Source organism: Trichomycterus rosablanca, chromosome 15 (assembly GCF_030014385.1).
Source record: "Trichomycterus rosablanca isolate fTriRos1 chromosome 15, fTriRos1.hap1, whole genome shotgun sequence".
NCBI classification, from domain to species: Eukaryota; Metazoa; Chordata; class Actinopteri; order Siluriformes; family Trichomycteridae; genus Trichomycterus; species Trichomycterus rosablanca.
Window position 1 is genome coordinate 27,335,172 of NC_086002.1, and position 15,993 is coordinate 27,351,164.

Consider the following 15,993-nt stretch of genomic DNA (forward strand, 5'->3'; position numbering starts at 1 on the left):
TAATCATCTTGATGCAAGATATTATTTCTCATTACTTTAAAATCAAGTTATTGATATTAAGTTTTATCATGTCACAAATTGTAATGCCAGCTACATTTTTATTGCCATAATTTAAAGATATTTTGTAACTCTGAAGCAATTTCATTACGTTCATGGTACCATAGTCAAGTCCATGGTACCATAGTTAACTTGCTTTATAAAAATTAACTCCATTCAAATGTATCATAGAAATGTTAAGTGTACATCTATTAATACAAATATAATAATAAAATAAATGTAAAAATTCATAAAGGCAGAGTCAGAAATGTTGTACTAAATTGCTTTAGTCAGTTTGCTTTGTACAACTTGAAGAACTTGCACAAACTTTACCATAAACTTAGTTCCCATAAACCAGTTTCACATCAAAACAAATACTGAACACTGTAAACCCTGCAGCAGTGTATTCAAACACAAATGCACAATGTAAACCCTCATAGTGGATTCACAATGAAAAAGCATTAACATAAGTGTTACATCCCGTAGTGATCTATGAGTGATGGGGATGTAACATAATACTACTACAATAATGAAATAATGAGGAGGAAACAATCTTTCCAAAACACACAATTTATTTATAAAATTTCTAAATAACAATGAAAACAACAACAAAGAGAAATCCAGCTCTAAGCAAATCTTTAAAGAAAAGAACGAAATGGACGAGACTAATAACAGAGAAAAATATTAAATAAAGCAACACACTTTACCTAAAGAAAACACACACTCACACACTCCCTCATAAACAGAGCTTAGTGTCACAACTTTTAATGTAACCTCAAGATCACTTTGAAACACACGAGTAAGCTCAGCCGATGCCAAGCGTGCAGACGACGCCGCACCACGATGCCGTTACAGAAAAAAGTAATGACATTACTGTAATGTGTTACTTTGTACCGTGTTACCCCCAACACTGCACACTGTAGTCCTCTCTAAATCTAGCTGAGATACAGAGGTGCTAATGGAGCTTTATTACTGCTAATCTGCTGTTCAACTCCAGTCCAGTCGGTGGCGCTGGTGCGTCTTAAGTTGTTCTGCCATCCTCCATTAACCATCATAAGAAGAACAAGAAGCTGCTGTGTTTGTACTGTAGAGCCTCATCTGTAAGTAAAATATGGATTTAATTATAACCCTTATATTTCATTATAACTAAATTTTAATTAATAATAAAACTAGAGTTTATAATAAAACATCACTGTGAGGACTTGAGGAGCTTTAACTCTGCTTTCATTTAAACACACAAACTATTAGCTGCTCCGCTAACTGTTAGCATCACACATGATTCAGTACTGATGAACCGATTCATTTGAACCGACCCAGCAAAATGAATCAATTGAGCTTCTTCATGATTAAATCCCACATGTTTATATAAACACGTGATATTTTTGAACTTTGTTTACAGTGGAACTTTGTTTACAGTGGAACTTTGTTTACAGTGGAACTTTGTTTATAGTGGAACTTTGTTTACAGGTGGTTTGTAGAGTTTTATAGACACAGTCAGGTGAAAAGTGTAAGCGAGCATCTGTAATTGTTTACTGCGTGTCTAAACCATGTATTACGGTACCCGAAGTGTTAAAGAGGGTAAAACTAGTTTATTAAACATTATTTACCGTGTTCTGATGCACAAAATCCACTCAATTCAAGATTTCTTTTATTAATGAAATACATTTCCGAAATTTTTACTGTAGGAATTTGTTGTGATCGGATCTCAAACTCATGTGAAGTGTCTATTCGGTTGAGTTAATACCACTTTTTGAAAAGCAATAAAATAAGCAAATCAAATTATTATTAAATGTCACCCCTATGATCATGAAGAACACTTACTCTACTACTAATCTTGTTAAGTTAACTAATTTTGAGATCATTTTACTGTAGGAATTTGAAATAATGTGATGGCAAACTTAAGCAAAGTGTCAGTTTGGTTGTGTACAGACCAGCTTCAGTTCATAACAATAACAACAGCCAGTTACAACAGTCTAAAGAATTTCCCTTTAATTATGAATACATGTTAGAGCTTTAATAATGCAGTCAGCAGAAGAGGGATACGTCACCCCTGTGGATCTACAAAATGAAGAATTCCAGAAGAGAACAATACAAAAGGAGGAGGATGAAGGTGATGATGATTTCTTCTGTAAGTAAATGTGGAGCATGATGCCAGTACAGTGAGGTACAGTACAGTATGGTACAGCACAGTGTGGTACAGTACAGTGTGATATAGTACAGTATGGTACAGTACAGAGTGATATAGTATAGTATGGTACAGTACAGCATGGTACAGTGTGGTATAGTACAGTATAGTACGGTACAGTACAGTATGGTACAGTACAGTATGGTACAGTGTGGTATGGTACAGTACAGAGTGATATAGTATAGTATGGTACAGTACAGCATGGTACAGTACAGTATGGTACAGTGTGGTACAGTACAGTATAGTACAGTACAGTGTGGTGCAGTACAACATGGTACAGAACAGTGTGGCACAGTACAGTGTGGTACAGTACAGTGTAGTACAGTATGATACAGTACAGTATGGTACAGTACAGTATGGTACAGTACAGTGTGGTACAGTACAGTACAGTGTGGTACAGTGTGGTACAGTACACTGTGTTAGTACAGTCTGTTACAGTACAGTGTGGTACAGTACAGTGTGGTACAGTGTGGTACAGTGCAGTGTGGTGCAGTACAGTATGGTACAGTACAGTGTGGTACAGTACAGTGTGGTACAGTACATTGAGGTACAGTGTGGTTTTTATTGGAGTCACTAATCAGTAATAAGAGAATGTGGATAGTGGGATTAGAACCTGTACTGTACCGTACTGTCCTGTGCTGCTACACTCCAGTTTGAATTTGAGTTTTAATCTAAGTAGTATTTATTTGTAATTGGAAATCAAACCCACAACCTTCAGTTTCCTCCAGTTGTTGAGTTTCTTCTTCTCATATTGATGAATTTCAGGTGAAGTCACTTTAATCCCTCCGGAACTTGTTGCTTCTGTGGAACTGCTCTTCTCAGAGGACCAACAGTGTGGAGGTTTCCAGATGAAGCCTTTGAAGCAGGAAGAACCTGAAGATACAAATGAACTCAGTAAGATATTTTTATAACGTTTTTATAAAATAATTTCTCTTAATTTGGTCGTGTCTGAATTACTTGTAATATTTGTGTATTTTAGTGCATAAGTGAGCAGGTGAGTGAAATGAGGAGACAGAAGTAAAGAATATTAAACAGATCATGCTGACTGTACAGTGTGTAATAATAATAATAATACATTTTATTTATATAGCGCTTTTCAAGATACTCAAAGACGCTTTACATAAGACAAATAATCAAAACAAATACGTACATACACCATACAAATCATAGTACAAAATCAAAATAGTACATCAACATCAAGAATAATTAAGATAAAAACAAAGAGAGCAGCATAAGACAGTTCATTAAAAATTAGCTAAATTATGAGAGAGAACAACAAATATAGAACAATTTCTTAAAATTAGACAGAAACAGGACAGATTTACATGCAATCAGGAAACTGAAAACTTTACAAGTTTTAGGATCTAGGACTTCACATTTCTGTCGTGATCTAAGTATAAAAACTATTAAAAAGAATAGCAAAAATAAAAGCATTTATTTCGTGTTGTTACAAGTTAAATGCCATATTGAATAGATGAGTTTTGAGAAGTGACTTGAATTTGGACAGGTCAGGACAATCTCGTAGGTGTTTGGGGAGAGCATTCCATAAAGATGGAGCAGCTATGGAAAAGGCCCTGTCACCCCAGGTCCGGTGCTTGGTCCTAGAGGGTATGGACAGTAGGTTAGCCTCAGAAGAGCGAAGGCTACGGGAGGGAATGTGCTGATGGAGCAGGTCGGTGAGGTAGGATGGGGCCTGATTATGGAGAGCTTTGTGAGTGAATAGAAGAATTTTGAATTGAATGCGTTGAGCAACGGGAAGCCAATGAAGTTTTTGTAGAACAGGTGTAATATGATCACGGGAGCGAGTATGAGTAAGGAGGCGAGCAGCTGAATTCTGGATATACTGAAGTTTTTTTAGGATTTTGTTAGATGTACCATAAAGGATGCTATTGCAATAATCAATTCTGGATGTAATAAAAGCATGAATCAAGGTTTCGGCGGCAGAAAAGGAGAGTGATGGACGTAGACGTGCTATGTTTTTTAGATGAAAGAAAGCAGTTTTGGTGATGTGATTTACATGGCGGTCAAAAGAGAGGTTGCTATCAAAAATTACACCAAGATTTCGGATGTTAGAAGACGGAGACAAAGTGTCATTATCAATGGTAATTTGAAAATTTTTTGTGGTTTTTGCCAGGATTGTAGGACCTACGATGATCATATCTGATTTTTCACAGTTTAATTTGAGGAAATTAGCTTTCATCCACAATTTCATTTCAGTGATGCAATTTGTCAGAGTGGAGTGAAGTTCAGTATTAATGGATTTGGAGGAGATGTAAAGCTGAATATCATCAGCATAGCAGTGGAAATGTAAACCATGCCGACGTATGATGTCACCAAGGGGGAGCATATAAAGAATAAACAAAAGGGGACCTAACACTGAGCCTTGGGGAACGCCTTGGGACAGTGGAGCAATGGCAGAACTACAATTGTTGATATTAACAAACTGTTGTCTGTTTACGAGATATGACCTTAACCACAAAAGGGCAGTACCAGTGATGTTGACAGAGGATTCAAGGCGGGACAGAAGAATGGAGTGATTAATGGTGTCAAAAGCTGCAGTAAGATCAAGGAGGACGAGAATATTAATTTGTCCAGAGTCTGAGGAAAGAAGAAGGTCATTTGTGACTTTGAGGAGGGCTGACTCAGTGCTGTGCTGGGGGCGGAAACCAGACTGAAATGATTCAAATAGATTATTGGAATTTAGGTGATCTTTGAGCTGTGAGGCAACAACACGTTCCAGTATTTTCGACAGAAATGGAAGATTGGAAATGGGCCGAAAGTTACTCATAATGTTAGAGTCAAGTCCAGGTTTTTTAAGTATGGGAGTAACAGCAGCCAATTTGAGTGATTGAGGGACTGAGCCAGAACTAAGAGAGGAATTGATTATCTCTGTGATAAGTGATGAGATAACTGGAAAACAACCCTTAACAAGTTTTGATGGAGCTGGATCCAAAACACAAGTGGAGCTTCGCATCCCTGTTAAGATCTCAGATAGGTCCAAATGAGACACAGGTGAGAACTGAGACAGAGGCTGGGTAATAAATTGAGATGAGATAGGCGGAGAAACAGAGATGACAGGGGAAACTGTCAGAAAATTGTGGATATTCTCAACTTTTGTTTGAAAAAATGAGAGGTAAGAGTTACACTTGTCAACTGTAAAGGAATTGGTAGTATTGTCAACTGGTTTGAGAAGTTTATTTATTGTGGAAAAGAGAGTCTTAGGATTTGTTGATCCAGCATGTATGAGTTCGGAATAGTAAGTGGATCGGGCTGCCGTAAGAGCGTCTTTGTAATGTTGAAGATAATCAGAATAAATCTGATAATGTACTGTTAGACCGGTTTTCTTATAAAGTCTTTCAAGCTGGCGTTTACGGGATTTCATTTGGTGAAGCTCAATTGTGTACCATGGTGCGGAATGACTAAATGAAACAAATTTGGTTCTCAAAGGAGCCAGCTCATCAAGACATGAGGCGAGTATGTCATTATAGTAATTGACAAGGTCAGATGAATTACTAGACAGTACAGGACAGACAGACATCTTTTTAACAAGAGAATCTGAGAAAGCAGAGGGAGAGATATATTGAAGATTCCTGAAGGATATTTTACGTTTAGCTCTAGTGATGGGCCTAGTGACCTCAATGTCCATGATGATTGTCAAATGATCAGAGACAGTAAGGTCATGGCTGGACGGCTGATGAACTAGGACACCAGTAGAGCAGACAAGGTCAAGAGTATGACCTTTTTTATGAGTTGGAAAATGTATATGTTGTGTGAAATTAAAACACTGTAACAATTCCAAAAATTCCCTGGCAAATTTACAGTTGTTGTCATCAATATGGATGTTAAAATCACCCATAAGCAGTACAGAGGATGAGAGGGCACTAAGCTGGGTTAAAAAATCTGAAAAATCAGAGAGAAAGGAAGCGTTTGGCTTTGGCGGACGATAAACTACAGCAGTGACCAGAGGAGTAGGCCCTGACAACTTGAAAGCCAGGTGTTCAAAAGAAAGAGCAGCAGGAAAAGACAAAGTGGTTATTTTAATATCATCCCTATAGACTGCAGCAACACCACCACCTCGCCCTTCCATACGAGGTTCATCAATATACGAGTATCCCATTGGCGTGGTCTGATTTAACATAAAATAATCCAAGGGTTTATGCCAAGTTTCAGTGAGACAGAAAAAGTCTAGTTCACTGTCAGATATAAATTCACTAAGTACAGTACTTTTTGTGTTGAGTGAACGAACATTAAGCAATGCCATTTTCAAGTGGTATTGTTGTGTAGTTGGCTGTGAGGAACGAGGAAGAGAACGGAGATTTGCTAAGTCCACTCCGCGTTTCCCATCCCACTCCGTGGACAGCGTTGTCATGGAGACTACACCGCTACTGGTGTGCAAGGCAGCAGCGCTCTGATGACGTGTTTGCGGAGCGACAGTGCGCACGGCTGACCAGAAGGATGGAATAGCGTTACCGTTTCGAAGATAAACAAGCTTTCTCCGGGAGCCCCTGTGAATATAACGAGGCCGGCGAAGGAGTCCAAGCTGTTTGATGACTGAAATACACGATGGAGTAGTGCAGTTGTTGAACTTCCTCAGCTGGTCAACGGAATAGTTCAACATCGTGCCGATCCCAGGAAAACTCATCCACCGTTCACCACCGGCCGCAGACGCGATGTACAGTAGAAAGAACAAAAAGTATCAAAAGCACAAATAAAAGTATCAAAAGTAACATAAAAGAAATAGATCCACAAGGTGTGTAAAAAGATGAAAACGAAAAACGATAAAAATACAATAAAATACGGTAAAATACGGTAACGGTAGCGGCAGCCAAATGCGCCAGCGTCCACCATCACCGATAGTGTAGACTAGTATATAATTACAGAGTAATGCCAGGTGAATACAAGTGGCTGAATGATTGGGTAATGAATGAGAATAAATAAAGTCGAGTATATAAGCTGATATATTCAATATATACATGATTGTGTGTGCTGATGGTCCTGGAGAGATGAGTCCCCAGAAACAATAAAGATTCTAACTGGGTTCACAAAGGTCTTTTATAGCTACGTTAGCATTAGCATCTGGAGGGATATAAACTGCAGCAGTAACAATGCAGGAAACCTCTGGTGGTTATAATACCTGGTTATAAAGGGTCTACACGTTATAACCAGGTATTCCAGGTCAGCAGAGCAGTAGGTATTAACTATGACCATGCACCAGGTTTTGTTTACATAAAGGCAAACACCACCACAGAAGCTCCTCATCAGTTCCACCACGCTGTGGTTTAGCTGCAGTCCATGAGCCTCTTCTGTGTCCAGATTTTTATTTTGTCATGGCATATTGGCCAGGAAGATACAAGGTAGTTTTAGCTTAGTGCGCAAACCTCCACATTTACCCCTGTTTTGGCTCTTCCTGATGGGATGAACAGCTCGCTTTGACGTGGTGTTCTGCTCACCTCTGGAAGTAGCTGGTTGAACTTGAATAGACGGTCCAAAACAACACTTAAAGCGGTATAAATGAATGTCCATCAGCGTCTGTCTGTCGTATGTGTAGTTCACACGAGTGATTCAAGTGAAAACGCAGTAAATTGGCAAATAAATAAACAGTAGCTCACTAAGCCTGGTTAGACGCTCAGGTGCATGCGCCGCCATCTGAAACATCTATTGTGGTCAGATGAATCAGCATTTCAGGTCTTTTTATGGAAAAATGGACAGCATGTGATCCGGACCAAAGACAAAAAGGATCCAGACTGTTATCAGCAACATGTGCTGCCTTCAAGACGTCGTCTTTTCCAGGGATGTCCAGCATTTTTTAACAAGACGATACAAATCCACCTGCTGCACACATTACAAAGGCGTGGCTGAGGAATAAGAGGGTACGGGTACTGGACTGGCCTGCCTGCAGTCCTGACCTGTCCCCAATAGAGAACAGTCCCAACTTTTTTTGGAATGTGTTGCAGGCCTGAAATGCAGGAATGGATGTTTATTAATAAATGAAATGAAGTTGAGCAGATAAAAGATGAAATATCTCAGGTTCATCCTGTCTGACATCAAATAAAAGTCAAGTTTTCCATACTGTCCCAAGTTTTTTTTTTATTTGGGGTTGTATTGTTATTATTATTATTAAGGTTTATTATTACAAAGGTTTATTGGTCGTCTTTTTTGACAGGTAGTGTAGAAGTACGTGTCTGTTAGTTCTAACTTAAGTGCTTAATAAAGAAGTTGGTCGTTACTACCAACAATAACAACCTTATTTTTTTCTTCACAAAACAAAGAAATTTCAGGTGAAGGAACCTCGATCCCTGAGGAACACCTCACCCCAGTGGACCAACATTCTGGAGGGTTCCAGATTAAGCCTGTGAAGAAGGAAGAAGCTGAAGATAAAGATGAACTCAGTAAGATATTTTTTATCTTGAGTAAAATAAGATTTGGATTGAATAGAATCAGAGGCAGCTGGGATGAAGCATCATACAGTGAAAGCTTGTATTGTGCTCATGCAGATCAGTGTGAGCAGGAAATGATGAATGCAGGATGAATCACGTTACAGGACTTTAGCATCAGATTTCAGTTTAACAATTACTAACAATCTTTATTATTTATAATGTTATAAATGTATTTGATTATTTATAATGTTATAAATGTATTTGATTATTTATAATGTTATAAATGTATTTTATTATTTATAATGTTATAAATGTATTTGATTATTTTCTGCTTCAGAACTGAACAAGGATTTCTGCTGCTCCTCGTGTCCATGTTCCTCTACAATCCAAAATCACCTCCACAATCACATCAAGAGCTGCAACCATGTTAAATGTGAGACTCTGGTGAAGATTAAGACTGAACATGAGGATCTGACGCACACCAGAAGCTCCAGTAATCAGCAAACGTCCTCTGGTACTGTCAGCATTAACACTTCTCTCAGTTCCACACAGGAAGAAGGAAACGTCTGCTCACAGTATAAGAAGAGCTTCAGTACCCGGGGTGCTCTCAGAATACACCAGCGCATTCACACTGGAGAGAAACCGTATCAGTGCTCAGAGTGTGGAAGGAGTTTTAATCATCAGAATAATCTAAAAAAACACCAGCGCATTCACGCTGGAGAGAAACCATATCAGTGCTCACAGTGTGGGAAGAGCTTCAGTACCCGGGGTGCTCTTAAAAGACACCAGCGCATTCACACTGGAGAGAAACCATATCAGTGCTCAGAGTGTGGAAGGAGTTTTAATCATCAGAGTAATCTAAAAAAACACCAGCGCATTCACACTGGAGAGAAACTATATCAGTGCTCACAGTGTGGAAAGAGTTTTAATAAACAAAATGATCTGAAAGAAGACCAGCACATTCACACTGGCGTGAAACCATTTCAGTGCTCACAGTGTGGAAAGAGTTTTTATTGTCAGAGTCAACTTATAAGACACCAGCACATTCACACTGGAGAAAAACCATATCAGTGCTCACAGTGTGGGAAGAGTTTTAATCAACAGAGTAATCTCAAAAAACACCAGCGAGTTCACTCTGGAGAGAAACCATATCAGTGCTCACAGTGTGGAACGAGTTTTAATACACAGAGTCATCTCAAAGAACACCAGCGCATTCACACTGGAGAGAAACCGTATCAGTGCTCACAGTGTGGAAAAAGTTTTTATTGTCAGAGTCAACTTAAAAGACATCAGCACATTCACACTGAAGAGAAACCATATCAGTGCTCACAGTGTGGAAAGAGTTTTTATTGTCAGAGTCAACTTAAAAGACACCAGCACATTCACACTAGGGAGAAAGCGTATCAGTGCTCACAGTGTGGAAAGAGTTTTAATTATCGGAGTCATCTCAAATCACACCAGCGCATTCACACTGGAGAGAAACTGTATCAGTGCTCACAGTGTGGGAAGAGTTTTATTGAACAGAGTGATCTAAAAAAAACACCAGCGCATTCACACTGGAGAGAAACCGTATTTGTGCTCACAGTGTGGGAAGAGTTTTAATCAACAGAGTAATCTCAAAATACACCAGCGCATTCACACTGGAGAGAAACCGTATCAGTGCTCACAGTGTGGAAAGAGCTTTAGGTTCCAGAGTGGTCTCAAAGAACACCAGCACATTCACACTGGAGAGAAACCGTATCAGTGCTCACAGTGTGGAAAGAGTTTTAATCAACAGAGTACTCTCAAAATACACCAGCGCATCCACACTGGAGTAAAACCATATCAGTGCTTAGAGTGTAAGAAGAGTTTTAATAGACAGGAATATCTAAAAAAACACCAGTGCATTCACATTTCACAGAAATGATGCTGTCAGTGTTGGAGCTGCTTTGCTCATTTATCAGTGTTTAGACACAAGTGTGACACATAAGATTGTACCAAACAAGCTAAATTAATAGCTAATAATTAATTACAGGGCACCACTGTCAGTTTTTAGGGAAATTACCAGGAAATCCAGATTTATAACAGATCAGTTTGTTAGGTCGATTATTTCTCTCACTCAGGGAATCAAATTCACAGCCCTATATTCTGAATCATTCAAATATTTATTGAACTCAACACATAACACATAAAATTACATAATTATTAAGTTATTAACTTATTACATTATTAAAGAAAATAGTAATAATAAAAGTATACATCTTTAGGTTAAACTATTACTGAAAAATAATATGTGATTATCTATAGTGGAGTGAATAATGGGTAGAACCAGGAGGTTTAGAGCCTGATGTAAGTGAATGCTTTTAGCTAATAGTGGAAGTGAATTGGAAAAAAAAAGATATTGGATCAGCTAGCATATATTGGTCTTAGTGATGCTTACTTACTGTGCTTGATTGGTTTTCTTCATACATTTCTGGACGTGTACAGTATGTTCAACTCAGAAACTTTCATTCACAGTCATCTCCTGTTACTAGTGGTGTCCATCAGGGCTCTGTCCTGGGCCCTCTACTATTTTCAAAATCTCCTCTTTCAAAATCTAACAAATTCTCAGTGATGATTGAGAACCCGTCTTACCTTCCACTCACAATCTTTAATTTCATGCACATATTAACAATATCACATGATCTGCTCATTTCCATTTACGTAACATAAATCATCCACGTCCATTCCTTTCTCCTAGAAGTGCTGCTGCTCTTGTTCATGCCCTAATCACATCCCAAATTGATTATTGTAACTCTCTCCTTTTTGGTCTACCTCATGAAGCTATACATAAACTTCAGTTAGTTCAGAATTCTGCCCCTCGTATTATCTCTAGAACCTTCCACTCAACATGTTACTCCAGTTCTCAAGCAGCTTCACTGGCTTCTCCAGTATCACATCATATTGAAAATCCTCCTGCTTACATTCAAAGCTCCTCCATAATTTAGCACCTCCATATCTCTCTGATCTTCATGTCTACACTCCTTGCTTTACACTCAGATCTTCATCTGTCCTCCAATTATCTACTCCTTTGGTCTGTCTGTCTACTATTGGGGCTAGAGCTTTTAGCCACTCTTCCCCACATCTCTGGAACTCTCTCCCTCCTGACATTCGCACCATTGATTCATTCCCTAGTTTTAAAACATGCCTTAAACGTACGTCTTTAAACTAGCCTACCCTTAATCTGTGTCATTAATTATGTACAGATGATTTTTATTGTAAGGTGTCCTTGAGTGTTTTGAAAGGCGCCAATAAATAAATGTATTATTATTTTTTTTATATGTTGGCGCAGATGTTACTTGTATAACTTTTTTCACACATTTTCATGGTTAGGCTTATATAACTTGGTACAATTAGTTTGGTACAATCTGATGTTTTCATATGATCATTTATGTATTTTGTTTGTTATTACTTTGTTTGTTAATAAAATATCTACATGTTGAACCTTATTCCTCTGTCTAATTATTGATTCCTGAAAGCTTCTGTCCTGTTTTCATATAAATAAAAACATGTTTAGCCTCACTGTGAGCGGTCTGTAAGCTGGAATCAGCATAACAGTGATGTGGTCTGAGTAGCCACAAAGTCCACGTTGGTAGAATTTAGGGAGCACAGACTCGAGATTTGCATGATTAAAATCTCCAGCAATAATAAACAGTCCATCTGGATGAGTGTTGGCTAATAGCTTCATATATTTAACACAATGCATCCTTCACGTTCATGCTGGGGAAGGGGTGAACAGCTAGTGCTGTCATAATATATCAATTTTTACACTTAGCATTGATTGATAACTGGAATTCTGTGTTCAGCTCTATTGAGGATTGTGATGTTGTAAAGTGCATAGTCATAGCAGTCAAGGAGAGGAGCGAGGAAAACCACTGCACAAGGGACTTCTATTCCAACCAGATGTGTTTATTTTCACTATTTACAGATGCTCCAAGTTACTCAGTACTATTTACAAACATATGTACAATATTTACAAGCTGGGTGAAAATGTTCACCAGGACTACTGGGATTCTTTACCACCAGAATCACTTAAATTCACAGTCCTACTTACAGTGGGGCCAAAAAGTATTTAGTAAGCCACTGATTGTGCAAGTTCTCGTACTTAGAAAGATGAGAGAGGTCTGTAATTTTCATCATAGGTACACTTATACAACTATGAGAGACAAAATGTGGGAGCAATTGTAAGAAAATGGAAGACATACAAGACCATTGATAATCTCCCTCAAACTGGGGCCCCACGCAAGATCTCATCCCGTGGGGTCAAAATGATCATGAGAACGGTGAGCAAAAAATCACAGAACTACACGGAGGGACCCGATGAATGACCTGCAGAGAGCTGGGACCAAAGTAACAAAGGCTACCATCAGTAACACACTACGCCGAGAGGGACTCAAAACCTGCAGTGCCAGGCATGTCCCCCTGCTTAAGCCAGTACATGTCCAGGCCCGTCTGAAGTTTGCCAGAGAGCATACGGATGATCCAGAAGAGGATTGGGAGAATATCATGTGGTCAGATGAAACCAAAATGGAGCTTTATGGTAAAAACTCAACTCGTCGTGTTTGGAGGAAGAAGAATGCTGAGTTGCATCCCAAGAACACCATACCTACTGTGAAGCATAGGGGTGGAAACATCATGCTTTGGGGCTGTTTTTCTGCAAAGGGGACAGGACGACTGATCTGTGTTAAGGGAAGAATGAACGGGGCCATGTATCGTGAGATTTTAAGCCAAAACCATCAGTGAGAGCATTGAAGATGGAACGTGGCTGGGTCTTCCAGCATGACAATGATCCCAAACACACCGCTCGGGTGCGAAGGAGTGGCTCCGTAAAAAGCATTTCAAGGTCCTGGAGTGGCCTAGCCAGTCTACAGACCTCAACCCCATAGAAAATACTTATTTTCCACCATAATTTACAAATAAATTCTTTAAAAATCCTACAATGTGATTTCCTGGATTTTTTTTCTTATTTTGTCTCTCATAGTTGAAGTGTACCTATGATGAAAATTACAGACCTCTCTCATCTTTCTAAGTAGGAGAACTTGCACAATCAGTGGCTGACTAAATACTTTTTGGCCCCACTGTATAGAAGAACAAGAAGGTCCATCGGCACTTCAGATTGGGTTTAAAAGTGTTGATCTTGTATAGGAAGTGATGTCACAAGAGGAGCACAGTTACATAAAGCATGTTTACAGATTTGAGCAGTAAGAAGAAGAACAAAGCGTCACCATGTAGAATCCCAGTGTGAAGAGTAGATGGTGTTTATCTTTACTGCTCTTCATCTTCATCTAATAATTCATGTGTGTTAGAGTCAGAACCTGTAGAAGAGATCAGACATGATCAGATTTTTCAGTCACCTATCAGACTTAACACAATCAGAACCAGTATAAACACCAGCACCCACTGAAGAACCCTGATACAGATGAAGTTCTGCTAATGAACAGTCCTGACAGACAGACATACCACTGCATGTGCGTGTAGTGTATGTAGTGTGTGCATGTGTGTGTAATGTGTGTATGTGTATGTAATGTGTGAGTGTAATGTGTGCATGTGTGTGTAATGTGTACATGTGTGTGTAATGGGTACATGTGTGTGTTTAGGTGTGACTGTGTATGAAGCAACAGCAAGTTACCTTGGCTTCTTCAGGTTACATTGTGGATCCTCCTGTAGATCTCTGAGCAGTTTTACTCCTGATTCTCCTGGATTATTGTGGATCAGATACAGTTCTCTCAGATGTGATGATGGATTTGATTTCAGAGCTGAAGCCACAGCAGTAAAACCTTCATCTGTAATACTGCAGTTATTTAACCTGCAGAAGAAAATGCATATATCATCTTCTCCCACCTCTTCCTCCATCTTCATTCAGATCCACAACCAGACAACATCACTGAGAAATCTTCAACATGTAAAACTATTCTATTATATTAATGATAAAGTGTTTTATCTTGTGTGGGGAAAATGAGTAAAATATTAAACTCCTACACACATCAATAACAGTTTCTGTATGAATGATCTTCTGTATCTACAGTGTAAAAGTAAAGATCATACCCCAGTGTCTCCAGTTTACAGTGTGGATTCTCCAGTCCAGCAGAGAGCAGCTTCACTCCTGAATCCTTCAGTTCATTGTTACCCAGGTTCAGATGTTTCAGACTGGAGGAGTTTAAACTGAGAACTGAGGACAGAACTTCACAACTTTCCTCTGTTAGATCACACTCCCACAACCTGGAGAGAAATAATCAGATCAGTCAGAGAAATGAAAGACGTCACCCTGCAGCAGTAGGTGGAATCCAAGTACCAGATCTGATAATATTAGCCAGACTGCATTGCAGATGAAAGTGAAAGCAGTTGAATTGATGATGCTGACATTCTAACATGAGTGTTTGTTTGTTGTTTAACGCCATGTTTACACATTGGTCATTCTCATGGCAGGATAGGTGTTACGAGGGGTGATACACAGGACCCAAGATGTAGAGATAATTTAACAAAAGATTTTATTAACGAAAGGTAAACAAATAATGAAATGAAAATTAAATCGGGTGAACCCTGAACGGTGCCGTTGACCACTGGAACACTGAAAAAACACAAAAGAATATAACCCAGCTGAGCCGCGAACCCCGATTGCCAGCTTGCAAGCCTGTTGCGCTCAGCACTGCAGGGAAGGAGCCGATCTATAGAGAACAAGAGAAAAACTGAACTTGCGTGTGTGAAGTTTGGGCGATGAGATGGCTTTGTTACCAGCCGTGCTTCGCCGCAGCTGGGAAAAAGCCGATCTATAGAAAATGAGAGAGAAAACCAAACTCGTCTCAGCACAGTTCGGGGAACCAGATGGCTATGTCAGCAGCTGCACGTTGCTGTCGCTGGGAAGGAGTCGATCTGTTGAGAACAAGAGAAAAACCCGAACTCGCGTGTGCGAAGTTCGCGTGTACGAAGTTCGAGATGGCTTTGTCACTAGCCACAGCTGGGAAGGAGCCAATCTCAGGATCACAAAAAAGCCAACTTAATTTAAAAGAAACCAAACCAAACAGAAGGCATGATAACCTGTGGCTGCATGGTACCTGCTTAAATAAGCAGGCACAGCTGCAGGTTGTCAGCCTTAATTGGAAGGCCTCTAATTTAAGGCCTTTGTTCCAGTGGCTCTGTAATACCTGCGACGCCGGGAACCAGAGGTAAGTTCACCCGACACCGCAGGAACCCTTACAATAGGTACCTAACAGTTGTACAGTTTATTTATTCATATTCTTTGTTTATTGTCCTTTCTGTGTTTAGTTCTAGATGTGCACTATCCGTCCTGTATTTTTCAAATAAATTTATGTGTTTCTGTTTTGGTTTTGTAAAAACATTTCAACCATTGTATTTGGTAGGGATGCATCGATACCATTT

At 39.2% G+C, this 15,993-nt stretch overlaps 1 protein-coding gene and 1 pseudogene across 1 annotated transcript in view; one reads left to right on the forward strand and one right to left on the reverse strand.

Annotated features, from left to right (window-relative positions):
* The first annotated feature begins 1,101 nt into the window (after positions 1 to 1,101).
* Positions 1,102 to 11,983, forward strand: LOC134328733 (zinc finger protein 883-like; annotated as a pseudogene).
* Positions 11,984 to 13,695: 1,712 nt separating this feature from the next.
* LOC134328699 (NACHT, LRR and PYD domains-containing protein 3-like) overlaps positions 13,696 to 15,993 on the reverse strand; it is a 105,786-nt gene continuing 103,488 nt past the window's right edge. Inside the window, exons 10-12 of the mRNA XM_063009876.1 lie at positions 14,662 to 14,835; positions 14,246 to 14,422; positions 13,696 to 13,931 (exon numbers count right to left, since the gene is read on the reverse strand). Of these exons, the coding sequence (XP_062865946.1) occupies positions 13,925 to 13,931; positions 14,246 to 14,422; positions 14,662 to 14,835 (358 nt within the window). The 3' untranslated portion in view covers positions 13,696 to 13,924. The remainder of the gene's footprint in view (positions 13,932 to 14,245; positions 14,423 to 14,661; positions 14,836 to 15,993) is intronic.